The sequence below is a fragment of the Oncorhynchus kisutch genome, linkage group LG12, assembly GCF_002021735.2.
Source record: "Oncorhynchus kisutch isolate 150728-3 linkage group LG12, Okis_V2, whole genome shotgun sequence".
NCBI classification, from domain to species: domain Eukaryota; kingdom Metazoa; phylum Chordata; class Actinopteri; order Salmoniformes; family Salmonidae; genus Oncorhynchus; species Oncorhynchus kisutch.
This window is the reverse complement of record NC_034185.2, coordinates 16,988,649-17,007,785: the sequence shown is the minus strand read 5'-3', so window position 1 is coordinate 17,007,785 and position 19,137 is coordinate 16,988,649. Positions and strand designations below refer to the sequence as shown.

The 19,137-nt window shown below is 45.4% G+C and overlaps 1 protein-coding gene across 2 annotated transcripts in view; it reads right to left on the bottom strand.

Moving 5' to 3' along the window:
- The window catches only part of LOC109900610 (serine/threonine-protein kinase D3-like), a 61,689-nt gene that overhangs the window by 15,840 nt on the left and 26,712 nt on the right, over positions 1 to 19,137 (bottom strand). Inside the window, exons 3-6 of one of the 2 annotated variants that reach the window (XM_031837000.1) lie at positions 11,149 to 11,287; positions 5,420 to 5,551; positions 4,975 to 5,132; positions 1,572 to 1,761 (exon numbers count right to left, since the gene is read on the bottom strand). In XM_031837000.1, the coding sequence (XP_031692860.1) occupies positions 1,572 to 1,761; positions 4,975 to 5,132; positions 5,420 to 5,551; positions 11,149 to 11,287 (619 nt within the window). Of the gene's footprint in view, positions 1 to 1,571; positions 1,765 to 4,974; positions 5,133 to 5,419; positions 5,552 to 11,148; positions 11,288 to 19,137 lie in introns of both variants that reach the window. The other variant, XM_031836999.1, reaches the window with a different exon arrangement.

Below are 19,137 nucleotides of genomic sequence, written 5' to 3'. Positions count from 1 at the left end.
ACTTTCAACTCCCTCCAAAGACTTTCTATGGGGTTGAGATCTGGAGACTGGCTAGGCCACTCCAGGACCTTGAAATGCTTCTTATGAAGCCACTCCTTCGTTGCCCGGGCAGTGTGTTTGGGATCATTGTCATGCTGAAAGACCCAGCCACGTTTCATCCTCAATGCCCTTGCTGATGGAAGGAGGTTTTCACTCCAAATCTCACGATACATGGCCCCATTCATTCTTTCCTTTACACGGATCAGTCGTCCTGGTCCCTTTGCAGAAAAACAGCCCCAAAGCATGATGTTTCCACCTCCATGCTTCACAGTAGGTATGGTGTTCTTTGGATGCAACCCAGCATTCTTTGTCCTCCAAACACAACGAGTTGAGTTTTTACCAAAAAGTTATATTTTGGTTTCATCTGACCATATGACATTCTCCCAATCTTCTTCTGGATCATCCAAATGCTCTCTAGCAAACTTCAGATGGGCCTGGACATGTACTGGCTTAAGCAGGGGGACACGTCTGGCACTGCAGGATTTGAGTCCCTGGCGGCATAGTGTGTTACTGATGGTATGCTTTGTAACTTTGGTCCCAGCTCTCTGCAGGTCATTCACTAGGTCCCCCCATGTGGTTCTGGGATTTTTGCTCACCGTTCTTGTGATCATTTTGACCCCACTGGGTGAGATACTGCGTGGAGCCCCAGATCGAGGGAGATTATCAGTGGTCTTGTTTGTCTTCCATTTCCTAATAATTGCTCCCACAGTTGATTTCTTCAAACCGAGCTGCTTACCTATTGCAGATTCAGTCTTCCCAGCCTGGTGCAGGTCTACAATTTTGTTTCTGGTGTCCTTTGACAGCTCTTTGGTCTTGGCCATAGTGGAGTTTGGAGTGTGACTGTTTGAGGTTGTGGACAGGTGTCTTTTATACTGATAACAAGTTCAAACAGGTGCCATTAATACAGGTAACGAGTGGAGGACAGAGGAGCCTCTTAAAGAAGAAGTTACAGGTCTGTGAGAGCCAGAAATCTTGCTTGTTTGTAGGTGACCAAATACTTATTTTCCACCATAATTTGCAAATAAATTCATTACAAATCCTACAATGTGATTTTCTGGATTTATTTTCTTCTCATTTTGTCTGTCATAGTTGAAGTGTACCTAGGATGAAAATATCAGGCCTCTCTCATCTTTTTAAGTGGGAGAACTTGCACAATTGGTGGCTGACTAAATACGTTTTTGCCCCACTGTATCTATGCACATCATAGTCACATTAAGATCTTACATCTACTGTTAATCATTTGAATTAGATTATATATTTTATTGAACCTTTATTTAACTAGGCAGTTAAGAGCAAATTCTTATTTAAAATGATGGCCTACCCCGGCCAAACCCTCCCGTAACCCAGACGATGCTGGGCCAATTGTGCGCCGCCCTATGGGACTCCCAATCACGGCCGGTTGTGACACAGCCCGGGATCGAACCCGGGTCTGTAGTGACACCTCTAGCACTGCAATGCAGTGCCTTAGATCGCTGTGCCACTCAGGATCCCTCTAGCTAAACAACATAATTCCAGTGTTTGGAGTGCCTCACCTTTGCACTGCATGCCCTGGCGGAACAGGCCTTTCAGCAGGCGTTTACAGAACTGGCAGATGGTTGGTCTGGTGTAGGTGTGCACTGAGAAGGTGTGAGGCACCTTGACCCTTCCCAGCACCATCTTCTCCATCCAGATAGGCCTGCCGCTCAACAGGCTGTTACCCTTCCCTGCCCCCTGGAGAGGGCGCTGCTGAGGGGATGAGAGACAGATAGAGACAGAGGAAGAAGAGAAGAGAAGAGACAGACCGAGAGAGGGTAGGGGATAGGGGGAGGTAGCACAACGGGGAAAGGGAAGGAAAAGATAACAGATAGCACAAGAGAAAGAAATAGTACATTTGTTAAAAAAATAGGAAAAACATTCCAGACATTACCATACTGTGTATTTTATGTTGTATCATCTCTACAGACTGTAATGTTCTGAATAACATCTCACACAGATTTTATTGTACAGTATTTTCAGTCACCACTTCTTTAGAAAGGTACTGGACACACAGGCAGGAGAGAAGTAGCCGGTGTAAAACAAAAAATAAGAGATTTCATTGGGTGACGATGAACAGAGCTTATGAAAAGGCTTTGTTTCATCTGCCTTGACTGGGAGGCAGCAGAGCAGAGTCAACCATGCTGCTGGTCTGCCTTGACTGGGAGGCAGCAGAGCAGAGTCAACCATGCTGCTGGTCTGTCTTGACTGGGTGGGCGCAGAGCAGAGTCAACCATGCTGCTGGTCTGTCTTGACTGGGAGGCAGTAGAGCAGAGTCAACCATGCTGCTGGTCTGTCTTGACTGGGTGGGCGCAGAGCAGAGTCAACCATGATGTTGGTCTGTCTTGACTGGGAGGCAGCCAAGCAGAGTCAACCATGCTGCCGGTCTGTCTTGACTGGGAGGCAGCAGAGCAGAGTCAACCATGCTGCTGGTCTGTCTTGACTGGGAGGCAGCAGAGCAGAGTCAACCATGCTGCCGGTCTGTCTTGACTGGGAGGCAGCAGAGCAGAGTCAACCATGCTGCTGGTCTGTCTTGACTGGGAGGTAGCAGAGCAGAGTCAACCATGCTGCCGGTCTGACTTGACTGGGAGGTAGCAGAGCAGAGTCAACCATGCTGCCGGTCTGACTTGACTGGGAGGTAGCAGAGCAGAGTCAACCATGCTGCCGGTCTGACTTGACTGGGAGGTAGCAGAGCAGAGTCAACCATGCTGCCGGTCTGACTTGACTGGGAGGTAGCAGAGCAGAGTCAACCATGCTGCTGGTCTGTCTTGACTGGGAGGTAGCAGAGCAGAGTCAACCATGCTGCCGGTCTGTCTTGACTGGGAGGTAGCAGAGCAGAGTCAACCATGCTGCCGGTCTGTCTTGACTGGGAGGCAGCAGAGCAGAGTCAACCATGCTGCTGGTCTGTCTTGACTGGGAGGCAGCAGAGCAGAGTCAACCATGCTGCTGGTCTGTCTTGACTGGGAGGTAGCAGAGCAGAGTCAACCATGCTGCTGGTCTGTCTTGACTGGGAGGTAGCAGAGCAGAGTCAACCATGCTGCCGGTCTGACTTGACTGGGAGGTAGCAGAGCAGAGTCAACCATGCTGCTGGTCTGTCTTGACTGGGAGGTAGCAGAGCAGAGTCAACCATGCTGCCGGTCTGTCTTGACTGGGAGGTAGCAGAGCAGAGTCAACCATGCTGCCGGTCTGTCTTGACTGGGAGGCAGCAGAGCAGAGTCAACCATGCTGCTGGTCTGTCTTGACTGGGAGGCAGCAGAGCAGAGTCAACCATGCTGCTGGTCTGTCTTGACTGGGAGGTAGCAGAGCAGAGTCAACCATGCTGCTGGTCTGTCTTGACTGGGAGGCAGCAGAGCAGAGTCAACCATGCTGCCGGTCTGTCTTGACTGGGAGGTAGCAGAGCAGAGTCAACCATGCTGCCGGTCTGACTTGACTGGGAGGCAGCAGAGCAGAGTCAACCATGCTGCTGGTCTGTCTTGACTGGGAGGTAGCAGAGCAGAGTCAACCATGCTGCCGGTCTGACTTGACTGGGAGGTAGCAGAGCAGAGTCAACCATGCTGCCGGTCTGACTTGACTGGGAGGTAGCAGATCAGAGTCAACCATGCTGCCGGTCTGACTTGACTGGGAGGTAGCAGAGCAGAGTCAACCATGCTGCTGGTCTGTCTTGACTGGGAGGTAGCAGAGCAGAGTCAACCATGCTGCTGGTCTGTCTTGACTGGGAGGTAGCAGAGCAGAGTCAACCATGCTGCCGGTCTGACTTGACTGGGAGGTAGCAGAGCAGAGTCAACCATGCTGTATCACCTTTACTGTATCTTATTTGTAATAATTGTCTAATCACAAGTTCATACATAGCTAGGTACACAGTGTTGGAGTAGTGAACTAAATGTAATTTGACTAGAATTTTTTTTAGATTGTGCAGTAGTTTGGTGGTAGTTGAACTAAATTCAAATCTTGGTAGTGTTTTCAGAACTTCATTACTTATTGACATGTGGTGGTGTAGCTAACTACTGGAACTACACACAACTTTTTTTGCTAAAATAAAATATGGGTGAAGTAGGCAAGAATTTCCTTTCTTTTTCAGCATCAGACCTGCCTAAATCTCACTATGGTTAATAAGCTAAAGAACACATCCTGTTATCACCTGACTCCAGAGAGATCTGTTCTTGCAATTTGTAGTCTATGACATTTTAGATTTAGATATGATAATTTTTCACAAAGTGGTTTGGGGTGTAATGAACTACTTTTTCATAGTAACTTTAGTGAAGTAAACTATATTTTTCTTAAGGGTAGCTTTGTGTAGCTTAATTTCTTCCAGTAATTGGTAGCTTGGTAAACTATATTTTCAGAGTAGCTTCCACAACACTGTAGGCACATTTGTTAAAAAGCTATTTCACATCTTGGTGGTCATTTTAAACATCACAACATCAACTTAACTGACCAGAACAAAAGTGCACACTACTTAAATATTTTGAGACACAAATTGCGTGGGAAGGAAAATAATCAAGAGTATTTGTTTTTAGCATTATGTTATTTAATATATAATGTTATATATTGAATGAGTGAGAAGTGGATTAAGTTAATAATATCACAAATAATCCTTTGTTTAGACGGTACAATACTGCATTAGGAGGGGCTGAAATGACTTTATGAAAGTGATTAACATGAAGAGCCTTGTTTCTTCAGTAAAATGGTCCCTGGGTTTTGGTATGTATACACAGCGTTTTGACATAAACACTCTCTTTAGGCTCCCAACCACTAATTGGCCAGCCTGACTGAGTGCCTGCCTGCATACGGAATGTATGTGTATGTGTGTGTTCGTCCACGTGTGTACTCACTACATAGTGCACTGCTTTTGACCAGAGCCCCATGGGCACTAAATAGGGAACAGAGTCCTATTTGGGACAAGGACAGAGAGTGTCTCCCTACCTCTTCCTGGGAAACAGGGACATGTTCGATGGGGGCTGGGCGGGGGACGGACAGCACGGCTCCAGGCAGGGACACGTTGGACAGCCGTCTCTTTCTCACCCCGCTACAGTTGTTAGGGATCTTAAAGGCGCAGCGCTTGTGGTAGTTCAGCCCACACCCTATAGAGGAGGCACAGTACTTAGAAACCATACATGCATGTCTCTCTCTCTCTCTCTCTCAGACTTATAGTGTATAGTGTAGGTCATGTGAATGACCTGTATCCAGGTGAATGTTCAGTGCTGTTTTACTCTTCTATCAGGTTACATATGATGAAAACTTCAACAGGCTTTGATTCGGGCCTATGTGAGACAGGAGTTTGATTTGAGGTGAAACCTAGGTCAGGAGTGACGTGACTGGGATCAGTAGCTCTGGGCTGAGGGGGCACTGGGGCAGGGTCCAGACATACCTTCACATTTGAGGCCCTGTCGGACCAGGCCCCACAGCATCTCCCCACAGTCATCACAGAAGGCCGGCGCCTTGTAGGAGTGCACATACAAGGCATGGGGCCGGATCTGGAAGTCCTCGACAGTGGCTAGAGCTGAGACACAAACACACACTGGGTTAGTGTACTGCAAGAAAAACAACATTAACAAAGAGGCGAGACAAGCATGGACATGAATACCAGAGGAAATGGATTGTGATGAGTCATGATCAAACCATTAGAATGTTTGAAATGAAGTGGGCCAATCCTTTAGCAGAAAGCCAGTAGAAATCACCCCAATCCTACAAGACTGTCATGATGTTATTATTTTTCAACTGTCATTCTGATTCAGAGTGTTGTTAATTCCTTTCAGATGCATGTCAAGTACAAAACAGACCCAGATGATGAATGGGTGGCCGTCCTATCGCCTCTGACCACAAAACGTCTCCCCCGTCATATTCTGTTACTTTTCTGACGACTCTAGCTACATATTGAATCACCATTTATCGACATCCAGGATGTAACCTACTGCCTGACGGTCAATATGGTTGACTTGAACATTGTGCCTTTGTGGTTGTGTTACTATTCAGACATATGAGTGGGTCAAAAGTTTACGTACACTAAGTTGACTGTGCCTTTAAACAGCTTGGAAAATTCCAGAAAATGATGTCACGGCTTTAGAAGCTTCAAATAGGCAAATTGACGTCAATTGGAGGTGTACCTGTGGGTGTATTTCAAGGCCTACCTTCAAACTCAGTGCCTCTTTGCTTGACATCATGGGAAAATCTAAATAAATCAGCCAAGACCTCAGAAGAAAAATTGTAGACCTCCACAAGTCTGGCTCATCCTTGGGAGCAATTTCCAAACAGGGTACCACGTTCATCTGTACAAACAATAGTACGCAAGTATAAACACCATGGGACCACACAGCCGTCATACCGCTCAGGAAGGAGGCGAGTTCTGTCTCCTAGAGATTAATGTACTTTGGTGCGAAAAGTGCAAATCAATCCCAGAACAACAGCAAATGACCTTGTGAAGATGCTGGAGGAAACAGGTACAAAATAATCTATATCCACAGTAAAACAAGTCCAATATCGACATAACCTGAAAGACCGCTCAGCAAGGAAGAAGCCACTGCTCCAAATCCACCATAAAAAAGCCAGACTACGGTTTGCAACTGCATATGGGGACAAAGATCGTACTTTTTGAAGAAATGTCCTCTGGTCTGATGAAACAAAAATAGAACTGTTTGGCCATAATGACCATCGTTATGTTTGGAGGAAAAAGGGGGAACACCATCCCAACCGTGAAGCACAGGGGTGGCAGCATCATGTTGTGGGGGTGCTTGCTGCAGGAGGGACTGGTGCACTTCACAAAATAGATGGCATCATGAGGAGGAAAATTATGTAGATATATTGAAGCAACATCTCAAGACATCAGTTAAAGCTTGGTCGCAAATGGGTCTTCCAAATGGACAATGACCCCAAGCATACTTCCAAAGATGTGGCAAAATGGCTTAAGGACAACAAAGTCAAGGTATTGGAGTGGCCATCACAAAGCCTTGACCTCAATCCTATAGAAAAAGTGTGTGCAAGAAAGGAGGCCTACAAACCTGACTCAGTTTCACCAGCTCTGTCAAAAGGAATGGGCCAAAATTCACCAAACTTATTGTGGGAAGCTTGTGGAAGGCTACCCGAAACGTTTGACCCAAGTTAAACAATTTAAAGGCAATGCTACCAAATACTAATTGAGTGTTTGTAAACTTCTGACCCACTGGGAATGTGATGAAGGAAATAAAAGCTGAAATAAATAATTCTCTCTACTATTATTCTGACATTTCACATTCTTAAAAATAAAGTGGTGATCCTAACTGACTTAAGACAGGGAATTTTACTAGGATTAAATGCTAGGAATTGTGAAAAACTGCCGTATTTGGCTAAGGTGTATGTAAACTTCCGACTTTAACTGTAGTATGGGTCCTGATCAAAAGTAGTGCACTATATAGAGAATAGGGTGCCATTTGGGACGTAGACATAGTTAATTGGGGTATTCATGAGTCACTTTAATGTAGTTACATTGAGAACTGTTGAGTGACATGCCTGTTCTCTCCCTGTTGGACATTTCTCTGAGGGCACAAATTGGCTTCTTTCTCTCTGAAGTCTAGCCACCTTTGCTCTTTGCTCAGTCCAACCCTTAATTTCATGTCCGTTTTCAAAGAAAATAGATTTACTGTTCATAAACCCCTCTCTGTCTTTTTATCAATAGGCGAACATGAAGGCCAAGTGGTTGAAATGAAAAACAGCGCCATAGCAACTGCATTCTCAGTGAGTACACAACAAACCAGACAGCGTTCTGAAAGGGCAATTATTCACTTCAGAGGAGAGATGAGAGCATTCTGCACTCAGAAAAAAACACACTGCTCTGCTATTGGTTTTCTAAATGACACACAGGTTAGGTGCCTAAAATGTATTCATAAGACTATACATGATAATAATAGTCTTATCCTATCCTTAATCTAACAATTACTAGGTGGGGATAGATGTGAAAGTGCATGAGCAACATTAATCAGGTCAGGATCAACGTCCTCATCAATCACGGAGAATCAGCAACTGCAGAAATATAAATGGCATGGCTTTGAAATTGGGAGTCAAGAGTAATCTGCCACGGTCTCTGAGAGACACCAGCTTAGACCTTGCAGAACAGAGCAGAACATAACAGAGTAGAACAGGGAAAAACAGAGTAGAACACATTAGAACAGAGTAGAACAGGGCAGAACAGAGCAGAACACAACAGAGCAGAGTAGATCAGAACACATTACAACAGAACAGAATAGAGTAGAACATGGCAGAACAGGGCAGACCAGGGCAGACCAGAACAGAGGCTAACAGGGCAGAACAGAGCAGAGCAGAGTAGAACAGAGCAGAGCAGGGCAGAACAGGTCAGAACTGAACAGAGCAGAACAGGTCAGAACTGAACAGAGCAGAACAGGGCAGAACAGATCAGAACTGAACAGAGCAGAACAGGGCAGAATAAGGCAAAACAGAACAGGGCAGAATAGAGCAGAACAAAGAAGGTGACAGGGATCTGAACCGAGCTGAACTCAGCAGCCCTGTCTGGGCAAAGCCAGAGAGGGAAAAACACAACATTTTAGTCTTTTATCCTGAGCACACAGAGTAGCAGGCGATGGAGAAACGTATAGAACAGTCAGACTAAAACTTAATCAACACTACATCTGCACTGACTGTGGGGCCGTGCTGCACCAAAAACAAGCAGAGAGGATCAGGAAGTGGTCTGGGGTTGAGTCTTGTGTGGTTGGGCTGTGAGTTCATACATTTCATCTTGTGTGTTGGAATTCTACATTAATACTACTCTGGGGTGTGTAGCTGTTCAGGTGTTGGTTGAGTTTCACACCTAGGATGATCAACAACAGACCACAAGGCACTGCCATTGAAAGGGAATATGCCACCGAAAATGTTGTGGGGTTATCATAGGTTGACATAGGGGATGAATACTGAAGGGGATGCATAGGAGAGACATGGGGGGTGGGCATATGGACAAAATAGTAGCTACACAGGAGAGATCTGGAGAGATCTGAAACACTGGGGTGTTACAGGGTAAACAAAGAGATCCCTGTACCTATAATGTGGCACATCCTAAATGTGACGGTCTGGCTCGATTCACTCTTATGTAGCAACATTTTAAATAGTGTTTGAAAAAAAAATTCAGTAGAGACTCAGAGCTAGAAAACGGTATATAATACACTACAGTTGAGGAACAATGGGAAAGTAAATCTGCTTTGAAAGTTAAAAGACTTGTAACATCCCTTTTGAGAAAATGGCCCTTGAATGTTTTGGTACACCTACGGGTGAGCACTTCTTTGTCTAAACCCATACAGCATCGTTCACACCCTCTTTATCCTTAGCCCCACCCATCTCTTTGAGGATTCACATGTGAGGCCATGTACTGAACAACCAAAAATGTCAAGACTAAAGGCTGGTTTATACTACGCTTGCATTCATAAATTAAATCTGGAGTGCCAGAGTGTGCTCAGAGCGTTGTCAGATCGACCGGTTCATAAATTAAATCTGGAGTGCCAGAGTGTGCTCAGAGCGTTGTCAGATCGACCTGTTCATAAATTAAATCTGGAGTGCCAGAGTGTGCTCAGAGCGTTGTCAGATCGACCGGTTCATAAATTAAATCTGGAGTGCCAGAGTGTGCTCAGAGCATTGTCAGATCGACCGGTTAAAAAATGTAATCTGGAGTGCCAGAGTGTGCTCAGAGCGTTGTCAGATCGACCGGTTCATAAATGAAATCTGGAGTGCCAGAGTGTGCTCAGAGCGTTGTCAGATCGACCGGTTCATAAATTAAATCTGGAGTGCCAGAGTGTGCTCAGAGCGTTATCAGATCGACCGGTTCATAAATGAAATCTGGAGTGCCAGAGTGTGCTCAGAGCGTTGTCAGATCGACCGGTTCATAAATTAAATCTGGAGTGCCAGAGTGTGCTCAGAGAGTTGTCAGATCGACCGGTTCATAAATTAAATCTGGAGTGCCAGAGTGTGCTCAGAGCGTTGTCAGATCGACCGGTTCATAAATTAAATCTGGAGTGCCAGAGTGTGCTCAGAGCATTGTCAGATCGACCGGTTAAAACATTTAATCTGGAGTGCCAGAGTGTGCTCAGAGCGTTGTCAGATCGACCGGTTCATAAATTAAATCTGGAGTGCCAGAGTGTGCTCAGAGCGTTGTCAGATCGACCGGTTCATAAATTAAATCTGGAGTGCCAGAGTGTGCTCAGAGCGTTGTCAGATCGACCGGTTCATAAATTAAATCTGGAGTGCCAGAGTGTGCTCAGAGCGTTGTCAGATCGACCGGTTCATAAATTAAATCTGGAGTGCCAGAGTGTGCTCAGAGCGTTGTCAGATCGACCGGTTCATAAATTAAATCTGGAGTGCCAGAGTGTGCTCAGAGCGTTGTCAGATCGACCGGTTCATAAATTAAATCTGGAGTGCCAGAGTGTGCTCAGAGCGTTGTCAGATCGACCGGTTCATAAATTCAGAGCGTTTCGCTCTCGGAGCATTCTGCACACTGGACACTCTAGCCGAGGAGTATGGTTGATCCGAGCGTTCTGACCCTAACCACAGCAATCAAGCACCCAAGCTAACGTTGGCTAGCTTGCTAGCTACTTCCAGACACAAATGAGAGAACTCTGACCATTTTACTCACCGTAGCAGAGCTGGTTAGGCTGTTTTCATGTTATCCAGAAAGTAGGTGACAGTAACTGTGCTCCTGGCAACAATTTAATTATGCTTTTTTTGCCAACGTTTACTGACACTGGCCATATTCAACGGGTGTTGATTGATTAAATTGATAAATTGATTCTGTTATTATGGCACAATCAGAAGAGAGTGCTCTGAAAGAGTAGATAGCCAGAATTTACCATCTCCGTCTATTGACAGTTGTCGCAGTGATATCATGAACATTCTATTGAAATGGTTACTTGTATAGAGGAGTCTTTTATTTAGACGTGTAGCTAGCTAGCTAAACAACAAACCATAATCGCAACTCACAATGTTACTACCCTGCATTAATCTGCTTCATCTCTTGGTATCAACCTCATCTCTCAATATCAACCTCATCTCTCAATATCAACCTCATCTCTCGATATCAACCTCATTTCTTGTGACATGGAGTATCTCCAACCCTTTTCCAGGTCTCACCGGAGAGGACCACCTCGATCAGGTCTCCCTCATGGATGTCCTCCGCTGACGTCAGTCGCTGCAGGATGTTCTCTGAAGTTAGATCATGGCGGAACAGAAGGATCTTGTCGTACATGCCAAAGAATCCACACTCTGGGAACTGGGAGGAGGAGGAGAAGTATTACAGATATGTTTAGTTTACACAATATGTCACAGTGCAGTGCTTCCAATAACTGATAGTATGTATAACTCAGGCCTGGGATTCTCAATTAAAAGTTATTTTTAGTTAAGGCATATAGAGCAATGTTTTTTTTCTGAGAAGGGATTGTGGATGGGGCCCTTGTAGACCTACACTACTAGCAGGAAACGAGTGAAGCGCAGTTTGCATGGAGTGTGTTTGCAGTTTGCATGGAGTGTGTGTGCAGTTTGCATGGAGTGTGTGTGCAGCAGCCAGCACAGCACAGAGCGAGTGACAGCAGGAAATTGAACCCACAGGCTCCGGACTGGTAGCTGCACAGCTCTCATTAGGAGCTGCAGAGATGAATCTCCTCTAGTCATGAATTATGATGAGGTCCTGTCATTGAGACCTTGCTGCCTTTAGCCATCTGTCCTCCTACAGCTGCAGATACAGTACAGCCCAAACAATATGACACCCAACTGACAAGACCATAACACATCCCCAACCCAAACAATATGACTCCCAACTGACCATAACACACAGGGAATCCCAAACAATGTGCCATATTGACTGATTGACTGACATACTAAAATACACCGCACCACAAGCCAACCAGCCCAGTTCAACCCAACAGCATACAGACGCCCCCCAGAAGCAATAACCCACCACTTGACACACTGAACTACTAAAAGGCACGGTGACCACAAATAACACATAAAATATTCAGATGCAGTCATCAGTTAAGCAGTAGCCCATGAAGACAAAACCACACAGTCCTGTGTATGTCAAGAGACAATACTTTGTGTCTATAGAGGTCAACTGCTTGTTGAACTCTGCTAATAGTAAAAAGGCAGTGTCATTTATATTACAGTCCAAACTTTATCGACTCATCAGCAACGGACACTGAGCCATCCACCCAGGGGACAGGACACAGTATCTGTAGGAGTTAGAATCAGAACGTTAATCTGACCCCGAAATCTGTAACAGAGATAATGTACATGCAAATCAAACTAAACTGAGCAAGGCAAACAAGGAAGTGAGATGTCCTCTGTCTATTCTATCAGAATGAAGTATTTAGGTCTCCTATTGGATGGAGCCTGCATGGAATAATGTAAATGTGATGTGCCACAGGGTGGATGACTGTTTATGGTTGATCCCTCAACGTGATATGTCCCCATGTATTTTATGTCAGACATAGGGTCATCTCATGTTATACTTTAGGATGAAGTAAATCTCATCATGATTCAATATCATAAAAATAAAAGATTATGATCTTGGGGCGATAGATATATCCTGAGATTTCTATTTCCCTATCAGCCCCATGAGTGGAGGTCTCCCACTGGGCACATATGTCAATTGTTAGATTACCTGTTAGATACTGCTGCACTGTCGGAACTAGAAGCACAAGCATTTCACTACACTCGCAATAACATCTGCTAACCATGTGTATGTGACCAATAAAATTTGATTTGATTTTGATTTGATTTTAAGTTCATGCCTATTCCACGTTGGTTCAACGTCATTTCATTGAAATGACGTGGAAACAATGTTGATTCAACTAGTGTGCACCCAGTGGGCTGCCTGATCACATGATGCATCATGACATTATCTTGTTGTATGTTAGAGGCATAAAAAAAGCCAACTTCGTAGTACTGCAGTACTATCTGTAATCCACATAATTGCCACAAAGATAAGCAATTGTTTGATTCTTCGACTCACATAAGGAATGAGCACCACAGATATATCATATAAATCAAGTGCTATTTGCATGTGAAAATGTCATGGGATACTTTTGCTACCCCGTAACGTTTACAATTTTGCCGGTGGCCTAGTCGTTGATTGGGTGAGCACATCTTACAGAGTGTACCAGGTCAAAGTGCAGGGTTACGAGGTAGTTGATGTATTTATTTTATTTTATTTGGGAAATGGGAAAAATTAAGCAGCGATGTGAGCACAGCTGATCCCCTCTGTGTTAAACCACTATTAACCAGGCTTAACTCTGGCAGACACACAATCTCCACTCTATTATCACACTCTCATCAGACCCTAAAGAGGATTTTCTGATTCTGACGACTCAGTCCGCCACGCTAGTAAGACGTTAAACATGATCAGATCACTGAGGAGACTGGGAGAGAGAGAGGTCTGGGTCATGTCTGAACCCTCATCCTCCACCCCACCCCTGCTCGGCTCACTACCCAGGAACCACAGCAGAGCAGACTGAGCATCAGCGGTGGCCTGGTTCCGTTACAGGATGCCTTTGGTACATAAGTCCATCTAAACAGCTGAGCCCCACCTCCCCGTCTTGCCGTACACCCTCTAATCTCTACAGTACTCATATGCCATTATCTGAGACCATTGACTCAGTAAGTCTCTACCGAGGGTAAATAATCCGACTCAGACTAGGACGGATGCCTGCCCACATGTACATACCTGTAGGGGTGGAAGGTAGCCTAGTGGTAAGAGCGTTGGACAAGTAACCGAAAGGTTGAAAGATCGAATCCCTGAGCTGACAAGTTAACCCACTGTTCCTAGGCCGTCATTGAAAATAAGAATTTGTTCTTAACTGACTTGCCTAGTCAAATAAAATAAAATAAATACCTCAACTACCTCGTAACGCTGCACTTTGACCTGGTACTGCTACTCCCTGTATATACTCTAGCTTCATTCGTGTAGCTTCATTTTTCTTTCCTTATTTGAACCCTGCATCATTGGGAAGGCTTGTAAGTAAGCATTTCACTGTACAATCTACACTTGTTGTATTTGGCACCTGTGACAAATCAAATTTGATTTCAATGAGATCAGGCCATATCAGTTCATCCGGAGCAGAGTCCTCCTCTCTCACAGGCACTGGCTCATGTAGCGTCTTAACTTTAAGATGAGTGTGTGAGGGGCCAGGGGGGGATCTATTTTCTGCTATGTGTGCATTTCGCACAGAAGATACTGGAAATGCAGAACCAGCTGAAGTTGCAACAGACCAGGAAATAGGTGTGCTGTTGCACTGTATGAACACATTTGACTGTGTTAAACAAAACCCGAGCCTCAACACGAAATCAAGCTATCAACTGACGCACAACAAGACCTTGAGTTAAATTGGGGTTGCACTCAACGAGACGTCTAAAACCCTGAATCAGACACAACCATTTTACTCCCGTATTAGTCTAAAATGTAAATAGCTGATTTGGTTCTGGTTGCTAAGATGATATAAGTATATAGCTCTTGACAAGCCATTAAGGCTACATCTATCAGTGTGTTGGATGAGAGGAGAGGCTCCGGGCAGGGCAGCCCAATAGGAAACAAAAGGTAAACAGGTATTTGCTTGTTTCCCTGTACCTCACTGATCTGTTACCTCACTAGAACACATAGCATAGATGCCATAGAACAACAGGAAGTTAAGATAAGTGGGACAAGGTTGCCATGACGTCCACAGCCCCATCAACCAGAGGGCCTCATTAATTTGGATGGTAAAGGCATTCCCCTCTGAATTAGTATCGACTATGAAATAGTTTTTTTTGTTATTCTAAAGGGGGAAAAAAAACATTGTTTTTGTCTGGCCACTGTTTTGAACGTCTTCAATTGCCATTACAGCAATGTATACTGAACAAAAATATAAACGCAAAATGCAACAGTTTCAAAGATTTTACTGAGTTACAGTTGAAATTGAAATGAATACATTAGGCCCTAATCTATGGATTTCACATGACTGGGCATTGGTGCATCCATGGGTGGACCTTGGATGGCATAGGGCCACCCACTTGGCAGCCAGGCTCACCCACAAAGGCCCAGTCAATCAGAATGAGTTTTTCCCCACAAAAGGGCTTTATTACAGACAGAAATACTCCTCAGCACCCCCCAGATGATCCCGCAGGTTAAAATGATGGATGTGGAGGTCCTGACACATGGTCTGTGATTGTGAGGCCGGTTGGACCTACTGCCAAATTCTCCAAAACAAAGTTGGAGGCAGCAAAATGAACATTACATTTACACTTGAGTTATTTTGCAGATGCTCTTATTCAGAGCAGCTTACATGAGCAATTAGGGTTAAGTGTGTTGTCTTGGCTGTGTGCTTAGGGTCATTGTCCTGTTTGAAGGTGAACCTTCGCCCCAGTCTGAGGTCCTGTGCGCCTGGAGCAGGTTTTCATCAACGATCGCTGTAATTTGCTCTGTTCATCTTTGACTCGATCCTGTGACTAGTCTCCCAGTCCCTGCTGCTGAAAAACATCCCTACAGCATAATGCTGCCACCACCATGCTTAGGGATGGTGCCAGGTTTCCTCCAGACGTGACACTTGGCACTCAGGCCAAAAAGTTAAATCTTGGTTTCATCAGACGAGAGAATCTTGTTTCTCATGGTCTGAGAGTCCTATAGGTGCCTTTTGCAAACTCCAAACGGGCTGTCATGTGCCTTTTACTGAGGAGTGGCTTCCGTCTGTCCACTCTACCATAAAGGCCTGATTGGTGGAGTGCTGCAGAGACGGTTGTCTTTCTCCCATCTCCACAGAGGAACTCTAGAGCTCTGTCAGAGTGACCATCAGATTCTTGGTCACCTGACCAAGGCGCTTCTCTCCCGATTGCTCAGTTTGGCCACACGACCAGCTCTAGGAAGTCTCTTGGTGGTTCCAAACATCTTCCATTTAAGAATGATGGAGGCCACTGTGTTCTTGGGGACCTTCAATGCTGCAGACATTTTTGGGCCCTTCCCCAGATCTGTGCCTCAACACAATCCTGTCTTGGTGCGCTACAGACAATTCCTTCGACCTCATTGCTTGGTTTTTTCTCTGACATGCACTGTCAACTGTGGGACCTTATATAGACAGGTGTGTCTCTCATTCACGCAACTCTGACTTAAGCATAAATCATGTCAATAGTATATTTGTGAGAGAAATCGAGTAACGCATGCAGACCTCAAGATCTCATGGATTCAGCCCTATATGACAGAACAAGCTAATAATATATATATTTCAAAAACTCCCAATTGTCTAGGTAGAGAAAATTGTGTTTTTGCCATGCATACCATAGCCTGAGTATATGGTTGCCAAGTTACAAACCACTTGTTCCTGTGCAGAGGAAGTTCTGTAGTTGTAGAAGGTACATAGCTCTGAGTCTTCACAGCCCAACAACTGAGAGATAAAAGTGTATTTTGTGGCTCTTTGTGGAACAGAGGTAGAGTGTTTGTGCATTCCATTCTTCTGCTCTGAAATGGGGCCATGAACAAGGCTCATTTAAGGGTACAAATTGAAGAAAATAGTCGTATACTTTTAAGATCTATGATGATGTGAACAGTTTGAAACAATCAACACCCACACAACATCACAATCATACAGAGAACAGCTATCTGAGAACACCACCCACCCAGCCCTCAGAGACACATTGTTCTGCAGACAGACAGACAGACAGACAGACAGACAGACAGACAGACAGACAGACAGACAGACAGACAGACAGACAGACAGACAGACAGACAGACAGACAGACAGACAGACAGACAGACAGACAGACAGACAGACAGACAGACAGACAGACAGACAGACAGACAGACAGACAGACAGACAGACAGACAGACAGACAGACAGACAGACAGACAGACAGACAGACAGACAGACAGACAGACAGACAGACAGACAGACAGACAGACAGACAGACAGACAGACAGACAGACAGACAGACAGGACAGACAGACAGACAGACAGACAGACAGACAGACAGACAGACAGACAGACAGACGACAGACAGACAGACAGACAGACAGACAGACAGACAGACAGACAGACAGACAGACAGACAGACCAGACAGACACAGACAGACAGACAGACAGACAGACACAGACAGACAGACAGACAGACAGACAGACAGACAGACAGACAGACAGACAGACAGACAGACAGACAGACAGACAGACAGACAGACAGACAGACAGACAGACAGACAGACAGACAGACAGACAGACAGACAGACAGACAGACAGACAGACAGACAGACAGACAGACAGACAGACAGAACAGACAGACAGACAGACAGACAGACAGACAGACAGACAGAACAGACAGACAGACAGACAGACAGACAGACAGACAGACAGACAGACAGACAGACAGACAGACAGACAGACATACAGACAGACAGACAGACAGACAGACAGACAGACAGACAGACAGACAGACAGACAGACAGACAGACAGACAGACAGACAGACAGACAGACAGACAGACAGACAGACAGACAGACAGACAGACAGACAGACAGACAGACAGACAGACAGACAGACAGACAGACAGACAGACAGACAGACAGACAGACAGAACAGACAGACAGACAGACAGACAGACAGACAGACAGACAGACAGACAGACAGACAGACAGACAGACAGACAGACAGACAGACAGACAGACAGACAGACAGACAGACAGACAGACAGACAGACAGACAGACAGACAGACAGACAGACAGACAGACAGACAGACAGACAGACAGACAGACAGACAGACAGACAGACAGACAGACAGACAGACAGACAGACAGACAGACAGACAGACAGACAGACAGACAGACAGACAGACAGACAGACAGACAGACAGACAGACAGACAGACAGACAGACAGACAGACAGACAGACAGACAGACAGACAGACAGACAGACAGACAGACAGACAGACAGACAGACAGACAGACAGACAGACAGACAGACAGACAGACATACAGACAGAACAGACAGACAGACAGACAGACAGACAGACAGACAGACAGACAGACAGACAGACAGACAGACAGACAGACAGACAGACAGACAGACAGACAGACAGACAGACAGACAGACGACAGACAGACAGACAGACAGAACAGGACAGACAGACAGGAACAGACAGACAGAACAGACAGACAGACAGAAAGACAGACAGACAGACAGACAGACAGACAGACAGACAGAACAGACAGACAGACAGACAGACAGACAGACAGACAGAAGACAGACAGACGACAGACAGACAGACAGACAGACAGACAGACAGACAGACAGACAGACAGACAGACAGACAGACAGACAGACAGACAGACAGACAGACAGACAGACAGGACAGACAGACAGACAGACAGACGACAGACAGACAGACAGACAGACAGACAGACAGACAGACAGACAGACAGACAGACAGACAGACAGACAGACAGACAGACAGACAGACAGACAGACAGACAGACAGACAGACAGACAGACAGACAGACAGACAGACAGACAGACAGACAGACAGACAGACAGACAGACAGACAGACAGACAGACAGACAGACAGACAGACAGACAGACAGACAGACAGACAGACAGACAGACAGACAGACAGACAGACAGACAGACAGACAGACAGACAGACAGACAGACAGACAGACAGAGTTTACCTAATCATTAGAGACAGTTGGACATGTGGAGAATATGTAAACACACTCTGACTGCTGCAGAGTCTGACTGTATCTCCGTCCCAATGGCATCCTATTCCCTGTTTAGTGCGCTACTTTTGATCAGGGCCCATAAGGCTCAGGTCAAATATAGTGCACTATGTATGGAATAGGGTGTCATTTGGGATGCGTCCTGTGTGTATGTAGGAGTCTGAGAGGTAGCATTGAGAAAATGCAGTGCTTGACAAAAATACCAGACACATATCATGTTTTAATAACATGCTGTTGATGAATTCAGACTGCATGGTGGACTAAATGTGTATAAAGAGGGTCCCTATGAGACCAGTGATTTGACTTTGTGTTTTAGTTCTAATCCATGACCTGTTTATGACCCTCGCCGGCATTCTTTTCAAATGACAGAGCTCTTCCTGTGCCCCTCTTGCCCCC